A 15137-nucleotide genomic window follows, 5' to 3' on the forward strand; every position below is an offset into this window, starting at 1 on the left:
GTTGTAATCTACAAAGCAGATATAAAATTGATCTACTTTATTTATCTGCTGGTATTGACCTCTTGCTGAGCTGACCTGATGTCAGTTTGATGAACACTTCTTTATCCCGTTTCTAATGCACTAAAAGCTGTTCACATCACCTTAAGCCTGATTTATACTTCTGCGTCAAATCATAGACTGTATAAAATAGCGTCAAATTGACGGCTTTGACTCACTGGCGCCATCTTGTGGGGCCCGTGCAGATGTGACTCAGCAACCCCTAATTTAGTATCCGGTGTCCTGAAATCTGTCAGGTTCCATTTTCTCCATCTGTCAAATAAAAAAGAACACAAATATGTAAAGTTGTGTGCAGGTCGTGATACGTATGAAGATTAAACCTTTAAAAGGTTTATATTACCTCTTGTAAAAGATTCACAGACCATGTGGTGATAATGTAGAAAGTTATGTAGTCATTTCTCAAGCAGCATATCACATACTGTTTGACTTAACATAACTAGCTTGATTGTTTCCATGACTCACATCGCTTCAGTCGAAGTCTCTGTCATCAAAAGTGGTTAACTTACAAAGTAAAAGTTAGTTTAAAGTTATTTTCTGTTGTTTTTCTGAAGTTCTCATTAAAAATAACTTTAAAAGCCATCTTCTGTTGTAATGGCAGACTTGGACAAGTCAGTTAGCGTTCTATCAATCAACGGTCAGCAAGTTGGTGAATTCAAAACGGACCGGTCCATGTAGTTGGTCAGCTTTAGACCGCTAACCCTGAAAGCAACGTAGGGAGGGGGGGTCAGAAAAAAATATTTTAAAAATGGCCTTCTGACAGTTTACCGCTTGTTTTCAATTCTTTATCTTATTAAAGGTAAAATGATTACCAAATCATCAAAAGAACATCAATTCTGAGGCAGGTGTTCCCTTCCTCCTCTTCAGATGCATCCATCCATGAAGTGTCAGCGGTCAGGCGCGAAATAATAAAATGATATCAGATCCTTTATGATCAGATCACAGTGAGCAGAGATGAATGAAAGCACAATTAAACTGGATAATAAAGGACCAGAGGAAAGGTACTGCAAACTGACTACACAGATAGGTGATAGTTGTTCTGTTACTGTTTGTTCTGTCAATCCTGTAAAGATATAAACAACTCAATTCTGTTAGAGACTGTACTTGTACACTGTAATATATTGCACAGTTCTGTATAGCTGTGATATAACATTAATTAGGTCAAATAAAACTATAATAATACTTGTATTAAACAGGGAGTGGTGCTTTGGATATCATTTATAATTCCTTCAGGAGGCTTCGTCTGTCTCAGACACATTGGCTCTGTTTTTAGTCATTTGACCTCAGCACAGGCTACATGAAACTAACTGAACTCCAGTTTGTAAAACAAACTGCACAGCACACTGTAAAAACACTAGTTCACTTCTTCTTGTCTCATATGTTAAAAAAAACTATTCAAACCACACTGCAGACTGTTTGAGCAGTAACCAATGAGAGTTTAACAGGAAACCAGCAGAGTGCAGCAGATACACAGACACAGGGCCAGATTAAATGTAACAAGGTGACTGATAAACCTGAAGAAAGATTTCTGTAAATCCTTCACTTACAGGAAAGTCAGCACCTGTCACATGCACCTCAATACTTCTTTTAAATGTGCGTCACCTGCTGTTGCTCTTCAACTGGACTGTTTTTCAATTTGTCACACTTTGATTTGTATCCCGCTAAGCATGTTATACAGTAAGGTTAATGTTATCACTGATAAATGTGAGGGCAAGAGGATAAAAGTTCAAGACACACCGATATAGGTCCCTATTGTATGCATACTGTAATAATTCATAAAGTATTGTTCATAGTTCAAAAACATGTCCTTTCACAGTCAGGACAGCATGTGTCTGGAGAACCCTCTACAGAAGTAAACATGTTTGTTTTCTAAATCCCACATGTTCACCTCTGAGTGTAATGAAGTCAGAAGAAACACTCACAGACACGTCTCTGGTGTTTTACAGATTTTATTTTACCGATAGAAAAAGCCTCTAAGCTTTGACAGCAAATTTGCGGATGGAGTAGAGGAGGTCTTTCCTCTGCTGTTTCTTGGTGCGCAGACCCTCTTCATGTTTGTTGAGCCGACGACGCAGAGCTCTGGTCTTCTTGGGTCTCAGATCCAGGGGCTTGTACTTCTTACCCTGAAAGATAGGAAATCAACTTTGAGTAGAGCTTCAAAAATACTAATCAGAAGAACTGATCACTTACTAAAGAAGAAGAAACTATTTGAAACATGATTCGTACTTCTTACTTTTCAATACTGTCATACTAATTATGCAGTAATATACCTTGTTTAATGAGTCCAGCACAGAAACATGCAAGAGATGGTGATAATACCATGTTCATTATGTTACACAGACCGCAATTAACCAGTACAGGACATCACTTTGACTTCAGGTGATCAACGTACAGGCTTTTAGACATCCTGCTGACTTAAGTTGCATTTTAAAAAAGGGTATCATCACTGATTGTCTTTAAGACATAGTGATAGAAATATAAAAAATTGTTTAAACATGAAGTTTAACGAGTTTACTTATAATCTTGCAGCCCTGGTAACATAATCCTGGATTGTTGGGAACGTTCGGGTGACTTTTGTCTCAGTCTTTTGGTAAGCAATGTGAAAGCTTCAGCAGATCATCAGCTCACAGGTATCATCTTTGACAAGAGCACCTAGTCCCAAACAGGCATGTGTGCGTGTGTACGTGTGTGTGTGTACTCAGGGAGAAGCTTTGGTAACTTCTTTCTCTTACCTTGTAGAACTTCCTCAGATTCTCCTTCTGTGTCTGGTTGATTACAGTCAGGACTCTGGCGATGGATTTTCGGACAACACGACTGCGAGGAAGAAAAGGCAGAGTCAAAAACGAGACATATAGCCGTGCACGCGTCAATAAGCTCATAAAGTCTGCTACGATCTGTCAGTCCATTTAAACCAAAGATACATGCATACTGTGTTTACAAGTCGTGCCTTCCTGCTTCATCAAACCAATATAACCCTGTCGCAGAGTTCAATGAATTAGAACCAAATCATAGTGACGGTGGGACTCTGCTCCAGCTCTGTGGCTTAAATGCTTGGTGAAAGGCGCTAGTGGGAGTGTTAAGTCTGGATCCAACGATCCCATTAGCTACAAGGGTTGATAACACCTACTAAAAGTGTAAATGGTTGCTTTAGACAGATTGGACCAAAAAAAAAAGGTAAAACTAGTTTCTTGTATTTTAGATTTGGACCTCTGCCAAATTTTACCTGCCATCAAAAAGGGTCAGAGATCAGTTTTAACAACAACTGACCGATCATTGAAGACCCCTACTTTCTCACATCTTGCATCAAAGTATGAGCCATAAATTCAGAGTTACAGGTATATGACAGTGGGAACATTCAGGTAACTCTTGTCTCAGTCTTTTGGTAAGCAATGTGAATGCTTCAGCAGATCATCAGCTCACAGGTATCATCTTCGACAAGAGCACCTAGTCCCAAACTGGCACATGTCTGTGTGTGTGTGTACTCAGAGAGAAGCATCTCATGTCAAAGTAGAAGACATATCAGAGCCCCAGGTACATGTTGACAGTATAAAATAGGATATATCATGCAGGCCCAAGCTTTTACCCATCAACCTGAATTATTTCTTAACTTGTTTGAATATAACACGTTTAACTATAGGAGGGAAATAAGGAAATAGAGAGTACGTACATCTTGGAGAGCTTGGAGGCAGCTCCTCCGGTCACCTTAGCCACACGGAGCTGGGACAGCTCGTTTTTCAGATCATCCAGCTGCTTCAGCAGTTCCTCCTTCTTCTTACCCCGAAGATCTCGTGCCTTGATCTTGGCCTGGACCAGGACAAGATGAACAGTTATTAGAGACTGACAGCACCACGTTTGTATCGACCATCCACCCCTCAACGTGAGAGAGCTGCCTCCACATGCGCTAGCCGAGCTAACACTTCTGCTAATCAGGTATACTGTCACATTATACCTTTACGCGTCATAACTCTAACAATACTTATATTAAAATCTCTATGAATACCAGTTAAATATAAATAAGCTGGCTGCAGTTTTAGTACAGCAGCTGAAAGCTAGCTAGCAGGCCGTGTATCGCCGGCCATGTTGTCATTTCACTACAGCTAGCATGGTAGCTTAGCGCCGTCAGACGCTACCATCGATCACAAATACATTATTTTAATCCATTATTAGAGCAGCCTTCTCATCAACGCGTACAGGAATAACTGTATAAGAGCCTTATACACTCATATACTCTGACTGAGATGGGTTAAGGTAAGCTTAACACCTCAAATAACGTATTTAAAGCCTGAGTCTCGGCTCCTCACCATGTTCCCTCTCGCTGCCCTGTTGGAAAGGCCGGACGCACCGCGTGTTCACTAAAAGTAGCTTCCGGCGAGTTTCTTCCTCGGTGGTTTTGGATTCATTTACACAACGTGGAGACAGCGCCATCAGTGGACAAATCATTGGAGAGATTAAAAAAATAACTTTTATATTTACAAAATATTTTTTTATTTTATTTAAATAGTTCCAACATTGTTTTTCCATATAAAATGTTATACAAGTATGATATCACTATTTTATTATCACTAACCTATGCGTATGTCTACATTGATTCTGTGTTTGCACATTTGTGTCTGTTTTTTGTTTTATTATGATTCTTTTATTCTATTCTATTTTATTTTCTGACAGTGTTTTATGTTTTGTATGTTTGAACTTATTTTACCTCACTGTGCAGCACTTTGTTTTATTAAATGTGCTGTATAAATAAAGTGGATTGGATTGGATTGGATGAGCTTGTCCAGCTTTTTGATTGGGATGGCCCAATATTTTATTTTATTTAATTTCATATTCATCTTATCATTATTACTATTACTTTTATTATTATTATTATTATTATTATTATTATTATTATTATTATCATTATTATTATTACAAATGTATTATTATTGTTGTTGTTATTGTTATTGTTATTGTTATTATTATCCTCATTATTATTATTATTATTATTATTATTATTATTTTAGATTAGGTTAGTTTTTATTTTTTTAATGATGTAAGCATATTGTTGTATTCTCCTGTCCCCTGTTGTAAGCTGCTGAAACAAAAAAAATACCCCCAATAGTGATCAATAAAGACTATCTATCTATCTACAGTGGTGAAAAAAAGTTTTTGGACACCCTTAAAATTGTACACAGTCTCAAATATTGTCATGAAATATTTGTGGAAAAATCTTGTTTGTGTTTCAAGTATTAGGCAGACACAAACAAATAAAAATGCTGATTTTGTTTGTTTGTTGTTTACAAGAAAAACTAACAAAACTAAATTCTTGAGAGTTTCAATATGTCAGTTCTCAACATTGTCGGTATCAAAGTCAAAAAAATTACAAAGAATGTGTTCAAAACTGAACAAAAAATAAACAAACCTGGCTGTGACTGTACTCAAAGAAATTGCACTTGAAGACCTAATAGTGACTATCTATCTATCTATCTATCTATCTATCTATCTATCTATCTATCTATCTATCTATCTATCTATCTATCTATCTATCTATCTATCTATCTATCTATCAAGTTGCATGTTTGCACTATCAAAAACTAAAAGCACTTAACCTCTCTGTAACACAGCAAAGTACAAAACATAAATCGGTAACACTTTATATTAACTACACACTTTTAAGCATTAGTTAAGCATTAATTAAGCATTAATTAATACTTAACTCATCATCTGTAAAGCATTGTTCATAAATTAATACTCATTTATATATCATGTACAAACACAGTTATAAATGTTTTATTATTCATGAATATGACTCTCTATGATGTGTTAACTAACTCTTTGTTCATACTTTATAAATTATGGATTCACCAATTACAAATGAGCTTTTATGGTCATTATAAACCAGTTATAAACACATTTACAGGTTATGGTCTAACATTTAGTAAGGGTTAGTGAACACCTTATTACATAGCAAATTATGATTAATTAAAGTAGACACAAAGGACTTATAAGCTGCTTGTTCATGGTTTTGTGAGCTGATTTAAAGTGAGGACTTTTTATGCTTTCAAAGCATTCATTAATGAGATTTAAGATCAGCAGCACCTTAAAACACAGAAGTCACAGATATTGATTCAATAGGATAAGGAAACAGACACAACACATGGACTTAAACTTGTGTTTATTAAAAGGAAACAACCTCTGTATAAAACCGCATTTATCAAAATAACTCTTCATATGAACTTAAAATACTCTGCAACTGAAAAAGAAAATCTCTCAAACTTAAAGTGCTCACAGTGGAAAAACTCAAATAAAATATGACATATCAAATATATAAAAAGACACAGTAACATTTAAACTGGCTGTATGAAACCATTTGTAAACACAAGTTAAAATGCAGCTGCAAAACTGAACAATGACTTGGATTCTGTGTTTTAAGGTGCTGCTGGTGCTGCATTAATGAATGCTTTGTAAAGGATAAAAAGTCCTCACTTTTGATCAGCTCACAAAACCATGAACAAGCAGCTTATAAGTCCTTTGTGACTACCTTGATTAATCATAATTTGTTATGTAATAAGGTGTTCACTAACCCTTACTAAATGTTAGAATCATAACCTGTAAATGTGTTTATAACTGGTTTATAATGACCATAATAGCTCATTTGTATTTGGTGAATCCATCATTTATAAAGTATGAACAAAGAGTTAGTTAACACATTATAGAGAGTCATATTCATGAATAATAATACATTTATAACTGTGTTTGTACATGATATATAAATGAGTATTAATGTATGAACAATGCTTTACAGATGATGAGTTAAGCATTAATTAATGCTTAATTAATGCTTAAAAGTGTGTAGTTAATATAAAGTGTTACCCATAAATCTTCTTTATTTAAATACTTGAGAGCTCAAAAAGAAGACCTTTGTCCAAAGTCACAATTGAAGGCAGGAGCAAAATAGAATATGCTACATTGAGATACTGCCAGCATGTTAGCATCCCAAATATTTGATTTTATGTAACAGATGTCTTACCTCTGATAAGGCAAAGAGCCAATCATAGTTATCAAAATAGGATTTTGGGGTGGTTTATCAGATTACAGCCAGTGCGACCCCTGGTCACCCCTCTGGTCACGCCATCTGGTCATGCTTACAGTATTCATATTTTGAACGTGTGTTTGTGATATACTGATATTCTTACTTCAAGATTTTATCTTCTTCTACTTGACTTCTGCTAAGGAAGTGCAACAGAATTTTGATGTACAGTATATAGTTCTCATCATTTTTAAATGTCTATTCAATGAGAACAAACAGAACAAAGATAAAACAATATAAAATGCATGTGCATATTAAATTCTGAACATTTTGCACCTGATATTTTCAGCCACTCTTTTCAAGAAAGTAACACTCTGAAACATGCCACACTAGAATAATAAAATGTGACATTTTTAACATTAGTATTTGTGAAATAGAAATCAGAATGGACGGACAGGTTTTTGCAACACCAGAATTCAAAGATGAGGAGACGTTCGACGTGATTTGATAATTTTAGATTTATTATTAATAAATGAGGAACAATGAAACATTTGTATTTGCAGCAACTGTTAAATTAACACAAGCAAAGGAAAAGATCTGTTGTGATTGTACAGAGGTGTGTCAGCAGAATCAAGCAGGTTGAAAAGTGCATTCATTATTCATGTTTTGTTTCTCACAGAGACAGTAGATCACCCAGAGGAGTCCCGGTATAACTTCATCAGTCTGCTACCTGTCATCAGTGACGTGAAGAGCTCTGCAGTCACAGATGGACTTCTGCATCCTGATTTATAAATGATGTAACCAGGAGATGAAGATACAAATGAAAGAAAGACAACGATCACACCTTTCAGACAGTTTTCTTTTCTGTGAGTGATCGTGTAATGCAGACGGCATATATGCTTCCCATTATGTGCATATTGCTGGATTCCTGCGTTCCCTAGAAATAATAAAAATTATACAGTATGTATAAAAAAAACAGACCAAATTGTTTTAGAAATTCAAAGTTGCAGTTTGACGGCAGGAGGCCGAACTCCTGGGCTTCTTCTGGTGTTTCAATGAACTTCAAGGTGTTTGTTGTGACCGTTGTCACACTGAAGGGGCGGGAGGACAGCGGGACACATGACGGGGAACACAGACGCAAGGAAGCATATGGGATCTGGTCCATGACGTTGATGATAAATACTGCAAACTGGTCACATCAAACCATTTACATCCACAGATTTATAAAGTTCTCAAAGCATACAGTATGTACAGACTTCTATGTATAAATAGACATGTGGAATGTACTTTCATTTACATTAGCAAAGGCAGGTAAAGGTAGAGCACGTCCTCAGGTCATCATTATCTCTTCACGTTGATGTTGCTGTAATCCAGGTGGACAGGTACAGCCTAGATTATCAATATGGGCATTAAAGGAAGTGAACCTGTGTTAGCTTTGATGGTCCTCATGTAGCAGCAAAGAGAGAAGACACTATTTGTTGAACCCTGAAATGAGCCTCTGAGGCAGCACCATCTCTTCTTCAACATGATCCCGCAACACGGTGTGATTATCCAGCTGTTTACATCACAGGTAGTTTGTTTTAGAGCCGTGGTTTACAAGAAGTGAGGACTGCTGTGAGGCTCGATTCAAGGTGATGTTAACAGTCAAATGGCCGAGATGACAGGATTTCCTAAATGTGCTGAGCCAGAGTGAGATCCAAGGATGCAGACAACAAGGAAGTGTGGTTTTCTTTGTGCATTTCCAAAACACCGTCACACTTCCATGATTTGTCCACCGGAGAGCGCTGACATGTTCATTTCTATCGTGGTCCCGATTTCTTACTAACCATGTTTGAGATCTTGTTTACTAACAGCTTAGTAGATCATTAGATTATGATGTTTTCAGAGATATGTGAAGAGATTTGGAGGATATGCAACTGAAGAGAAATGAGAGCATGAGATAACCGTCTCAGTTTGTAGTTGATTTCAGTTTGAACACGTCAGACTCTGTGGTGAAATGTCAGCGCTCTCATTAGGAAGAACATTCTGGTGTTTGAGGTTTGCTGCTAGACAGGAAGTGATTGTTACGGCCAAATTCCACCAGATCTGTCTCCGATCCGTCGCGGCACCGGATCTGATAGGCTTCTATTCTAGTCAATCTGTTAACTTCCACTGGATCCGCTCTGTTGCTTTCCGGCTGTGTCTCTGATCCGGATCAGATACGCAAGAATTCTATTTTTGCCGGATCACGACGCAGTCAAGTCCTCTTAATGATCCTACGAGACAAGGGAGCTCAGGGACTACAGAAAGGTCCATGTTTGGTAACTTTAACAGGACAGGAAGAGTTATAATAAGTGATGGGGGGTAAAGAGGTGAGACAGGATCCCAGTGTGTCAGTTCCCCCGGCAGTCTGACGGCCAAATTCTACCGGATCCGACTCCGATCTGTCACAGAACCTGATCTGATAGGTTTCTATTCTAGTCAATGTGTTAACTTCCACTGGATCCACTCCATTGCGTTCCGGCTGTGTCTCTGATCCAGCAGGTCAGAGCCCTGCGGATCAGATACACAAGACTTCTATTTGTGCCGGATGCCGGAGCACGACGCTTCAATCTCAACAGAGCAGATGGAGCGGGACAGGAAGTCAGGTTTCACCAAAACAAAATGAAAACATCCGGTTAATTTTCAGAATAAAACACTCTGTGTTATCACCAGATCGTATTTCACTTAACTACAACAACAAACCAAAGTCATGATGAGCGGAGCCAGGCCTGGAGTCAACAGGTCAGAGGTTTTCAGAGGACCAGAAAGACAACATGGATGAGGAGAGGAGGAGGAGGAGAATCCTTGATTCAGTGATTACCACGGGGAAACCTCGGTCACATGACTCCAGCTGTCCGCCGGTCCTGCTCCATCCTGCTTTCCAAAAACACAACCGGTGGGTGTTGACGGACGACTGAGCACGAAGCCGGACCGCAGCGGATTGGAGACAGATCTGGTGGAAGTGCTGTTTTAGAGGAGCTCGATAAAGCGGTCTTACTTGATTGCATTTCTTTGACCAAGCGTGCATATACTCTCTTTGAATGAAGAAAGTGAAACATTTCAGGGACAAATTTTAAGGGCTTTAAAATCTGTGAATCAAATTTGATCTGTAAACACATCTGTGTGATATTTATGATCCTAAATGTCACTGATACTGACGCTAATTCAGCGTTTGCATCCTGTAGTAGTCATTAAAAAGCCCTCTGTGCGTTATAATCAAAGATAAACAAAGCTAACATGTGTCCAGTGAAGACCGTCAGACCAAGTCACATGTGGTTTGAACAGAAATGTTTGTGACTGATTGGGAGCAGAGATGAGGCGGTTCCTTTTTTAATGCTGAGTCAGTGTGTCGTTTCTTTCAGATGTTTCCTGACGCAGACGAGAGGACATCAAGTGTGTCTCTGGTCCAGGGAGAAGAATGATGCTTGAGACACAACCCCAAACTGAACAGTGTCCATCTACCTTAACTATCAAAGGGGGAACAGTTTCAATTTAAAACCCTGGACTGATATAAATAGGCCTTTGTCCCTACATCCCATAATGTGCAGCCCTTCTCTGAAAAAAAAAACCCTCCCACGCAGAGTCCGAGTAAACTGAGGAGGTCTGTTCGAGTTTAAAGCTAGAGTCCTGCTCAGTAATGGGAGCCACAGAGGAAGGACCCCAGGATCCCTGGAGGTGGTCCTCTAGTTCCTTTCTCTCCATCACTTCAGCTCTCTCTGCCGCTCATCAGCTCATCCAGTTGGAGGAAGCACCTGAGACTGAGGGCCGGATGGTACCCTTTGGTGAAGGTTTGGATCCAAACCAGGACATCTAAAAGATTAAAAACCAAATGTTAGGCCAGGATAAAAATCAAAGACATAAACATGGGGACCAGCTGGACTCCAACTGCTACAACTTTGGTCTCAGCAGATGTTTGTCTAACATGAGTCTGGTCCTGCTGGAGGTTTCTGCCTGTTAAAGGAAGTTTGTCCTTGCCACTGTAACTTGCTAAATGCTGCTGGTAGGGTCTCCCAAGTGTTCTGACTCTATCACTATCCCTGTCTCTTACTTAACTCTACCTGTCCCATTAAAGTTACTAACCATAGACCTTTCTGGAGTCCCTGAGCTCCTTTGTCTCGTAGGTTCCTCTGGATCTCTGCTGCTGTGAACACTCCCAACATGCAGGCCTGCTCATCGTACCTAAAGTCTCTAAAAGTAGTATGGGAGGTTGAGCCTTCAGGCACCTCTCCTTTGGAATCATCTACCAGTCAGGGTCCAGGAGGCAGACACCCTCTCTACTTTTAAGAGTAGGCTTCAAACTTTCCTTTTTGATAAAGCTTATAGTTGGAGCTGGATCAGGCTTGGACCAGGTCTTAGTTATGCTGCTATAGGCTTAGACTGACACACTGGGATCCTGTCTTTCCCTCTCTCTCCTCTCTCTGCCTGTCTCTCACTTTAACTCTCCCTGTCCCATTAAAGTTACTAACCATAGACCTTTCTGGAGTCCCTGAGCTCCCTTGTCCCGTAGGTTCCTCTGTATCTCTGCTGCTGTAGACGTGCCAGACTCCAGCTGCTACAACTACTACTATCCGTCTCACCACTATCATCTCTCTCTCTCTTCATCTCCCTCTATCCCTCTCTCCAACACGGTAGGTCTCAGCAGATGTGTGTCTAACATGAGTCTGGTCCTGCTGGAGGTTTCTGCCTGTTAAAGGAAGTTTGTCCTTGCCACTGTAACTTGCTAAATGCTGCAAAGTGCTCTGCTCATGGTGGATTAAGATGAGATCAGACTGAGTCCTGTCTGTAAGATGGGACTGGATCTGATCCTGTCTTGATGTTGGGTCTTTGTTAATAATAGAACATAGAGAACAGTCTAGACCTGCTCTGTTTGGAAAGAGTGTAAGGATAACATTTGTTGGGATTTGGTGCTATAGCAATACAGATTGTTTGATTGAACTTTAACTCAGTTTGACTTGATTCATCATCATAATAACAGTTCATGTCGATCTGTTTCAATCTTCCCCATATTATCAGTATTAAAGCTGTTAATCGAGGGACTTGAGGTGTTACAATTATACATCCTCTTCTTTCATTATTATTATTTCTAATGTTACATATTGTTGCCCTTCTTTCTGGTATCATGTCTTTGTGTATCTTGCTGTTGTTTCTCTGTTTGTCTCTCTCCTTTTCTCTCTTCCTGCATATCTCTATCCTCTCTCTCAGCCGTTCAGCTCAAGGTCTCTGCTGTGATGTCTTTTTTTTTGCCAAGCATTTAACTCATGGTGGATTCATAAAATAATAAAGAGTACAGTTTAAACTTTCTCTAAAGTGTCTTGAGTTAACTGTTGTAATGAATAGAAGCAGTGGCGTACTCAGGCTGTGTGAGATGCAGGGGCGAAAACACCCCAAAAAGGCCCCCTCCTTTCAAACCCCTGGTTCTTAGGTACCCCTTTTTGACCGAGGCATTTTCAGGGCTGGTTCGGAGTCGGCGCTCAATTGAGAACCGTTTTTTTTGTGTTTCGACTGTGAGTCAACCGGTTCCAGAGCGGCTCCAACTCTTTGCTGGTCTAGAACTGTGAATCTGCTAAAACCTCATTAATATATGTTTCACTCTGTTTGTAGTCTCACTCCAGAATGCCATGTGCACACATGTTTATCAAATTGTATTTAGTTCTAAAAAAGATCATACAAAGAAAAGACTCTGTAGTCTGACACACTGGGATCCTGTCTTTCTCTCTCTCTCCTCTCTCTGCCTGCCTCTTACTTTAACTCTTCCTGTCCCATTAAAGTTACTAACCATAGACCTTTTTGGAGTCCCTGAGCTCCCTTGTCTTGTAGGTTCCTCTGGATCTCTGCTTTAGATTCCTTTCATCCTTTCTATTCTTCTTTCCTCTCATTCTGTCCTTTTTTTTCTTTGTTGCTTTCTTTACTTCTTTCTTTCTCTCTCTCTCATTCCTTTTTCCTTTCTTTCCTTTCTTTCTTTCTCTCTTTTATTCCTTTAAATCCTTCTTTTTTTCATTCTTTTCTTTCTTTCATTCCGTTCTTACTTTCTGTAATTTTCTTTTCTTTCTTGCTTTCTTTACTTCTTTCTCTATTTTCTTTTTTATTCCTTCTTACTTTCCTTCTTTCTTTCACTCTTTTATTCCTTCTTCACTTTATTCCTTTCTTTCTTTCTTTCTTTCTTTCATTCCTTTTTCCTTTCATTCCTTCTTTCTTTTTTCATTCTTCCTTCCTTTCTTTCTTTCTTTCTTTCTTTCTTTCTTTCATTGTTCTTTCCATGTTTATTCATCCTTTATGTCTCCTTCTCCTCTTATCCCGTCCTTTCCTTCTGTCATTCTTTCATCATTTATTCTCCTCTTTTTCATCCTTCTGGTCTCCCTCTCTTTTCTCTTTTCTTAGTCCTTTCTGGAGTCCGTGAGCTCCCTTGTCTCGTAGGTTCCTCTGGATCTCTGCTGCTGTGGACGTGCCAGACTCCAGCTGCTACAACTACCTTGTGCACACATGTTTATCAAATTGTATTTAGTTCTAAAAAAGATCATACAAAGAAAAGACTCTGTAGTCTCGGCCTTTCTGAGCCACACAGACTCTGACAGGAACAGTACAATAAAACGGACTACCTCAAAAACTTGCACATTGTACATTTGCACATTCAATTGCACAATGACATAAATAACTCAATCAGTCCATGCACAATATTTATATTTGTATTTATATTTGTATATTTATTATAATTATGTCTTCCTTTAATTGTGTGTTCTTTGTGACTTTATACAGGACCTGAGAAACAAAAGTTGGTCCCATATCATGCGACAGCTTGTATTGGTAAGACAATAAATAACATTGAATCCTTAAAAAAGACTGCAGAAGAAATGAACCTTGTTTCAAAGAAAACAAAAAGAAGGACTAACTCCTGGTGGATTTTAAAATAAATAGTTTGAAGCTTCAGTGAAACACCAACCTTGTACTCCAGAGTTTGTTTCAACATGTCCTCTTCCTCACGAGTGAAGTTTAGCAGCACAGAAACAGCTCGGATCAGCTGGAACGCCTGACCGTGCGAGACACATAAATTCAGATTTGTAACAGAGCCAGGAGGTCATTCAGTCGATGAATACAAGGCAGAACAAGAGAGCTGCATACAAGAGTTCTCCGGTCAACATCCAAAACAAGAATCCAGGACTCACCTCGGCCTCCCTGGAGGACATAAACTTGAGCACCACGTGTTTGAGATACTCAAAGTTGATTTCCCGTGAGTCGTTGAGGTCTGATGTGTTGGTCACTGTGGTGTTGGAGGTCGGGGGGCTCGGGGACGATGCTGGTGGTGGGTCTAGATAAAGCCTTTCTTGTTTTTCTGCTTTGCTTTCTGGTAACTTCTCCCTCCCCTCCGTTTCTGGCTCAGGCTTCAGTTTCTACAGAGAACACAGAATACAAGTAGTACCAGCAGCAGTCTGTAATGACCAGAGGAGAGCTGTGTGTGGTGATTTTTAAAAATCCTATTCTCTCATCGTGTGTGAAGCGTCTTTATTTCATTTATGCCTGGCAGTAAGAAGTGTCACTGAGTCTCACCAGCTCCTTCTGCAGGGTCCTCTTCAGCTCTGCAAGTCTCTGCTGGAGCTGCTTGATGATCTGAAACGAATCAACAGGAGAGTTTTATTCATGTTTGAAGACCGGTGCATCATCACGGTGTCTCTGTTTGGGGCTGATGTGGAAAAAGAGAGAGAGAGTTCAAAGATCACTGACCCTGTTCTTGTCACTCAGCTGCTGCTCCAGCTCTCTGTTGACTTTCTGAAGGTGGTCCAGATCGTCCACCGTCACGCTGCCGTTCTGATCCTCCTCACACACCACAGGCGTGTTGAGCTGCTCCGTGAGAGTTTCCACTTCCACCTCCAGGTATGAGATCTGGGCGACAAACATCCAAACATGTGAGCACTCATTTCAAAATAAAACGTCACATTTCTTTATTTATAGAAACATCATTCAAACAAGATCACAGCTGACTGATGGTGGCACACATGAAGAGAATGAATCTATAGAAAGTCGGCTCATTCCATAGACTGTATAAAATATGGACGTAGTATCC

The 15137-nt window shown here is 39.3% G+C and overlaps 2 protein-coding genes across 5 annotated transcripts in view; both read right to left on the minus strand.

Annotated features, from left to right (window-relative positions):
• Positions 1 to 1987: 1987 nt before the first annotated feature.
• On the minus strand, positions 1988 to 4476 carry rpl35 (ribosomal protein L35). The gene is made up of 4 exons (XM_034692920.1): positions 4356 to 4476; positions 3722 to 3858; positions 2787 to 2868; positions 1988 to 2177 (listed from the first exon to the last, which is right to left on the minus strand). Exons 1-4 carry the CDS (start codon positions 4356 to 4358, stop codon positions 2028 to 2030), a joined length of 372 nt encoding a protein of 123 aa, XP_034548811.1. The 5' UTR covers positions 4359 to 4476; the 3' UTR covers positions 1988 to 2027.
• Positions 4477 to 7560: 3084 nt separating this feature from the next.
• The window catches only part of golga1 (golgin A1), a 46261-nt gene continuing 38684 nt past the window's right edge, over positions 7561 to 15137 (minus strand). For all 4 annotated transcript variants that reach the window (XM_034692123.1, XM_034692121.1, XM_034692122.1 and 1 more), the window contains 5 exons: positions 14798 to 14956; positions 14624 to 14683; positions 14242 to 14466; positions 14019 to 14105; positions 7561 to 10891 (listed from right to left, as the gene is read on the minus strand). In XM_034692123.1, coding sequence (XP_034548014.1) covers positions 10808 to 10891; positions 14019 to 14105; positions 14242 to 14466; positions 14624 to 14683; positions 14798 to 14956 — 615 coding nt within the window. In that variant the 3' untranslated portion in view covers positions 7561 to 10807. The remainder of the gene's footprint in view (positions 10892 to 14018; positions 14106 to 14241; positions 14467 to 14623; positions 14684 to 14797; positions 14957 to 15137) is intronic.

This window comes from Notolabrus celidotus, chromosome 9, assembly GCF_009762535.1.
Source record: "Notolabrus celidotus isolate fNotCel1 chromosome 9, fNotCel1.pri, whole genome shotgun sequence".
Taxonomy (NCBI): Eukaryota; Metazoa; Chordata; class Actinopteri; order Labriformes; family Labridae; genus Notolabrus; species Notolabrus celidotus.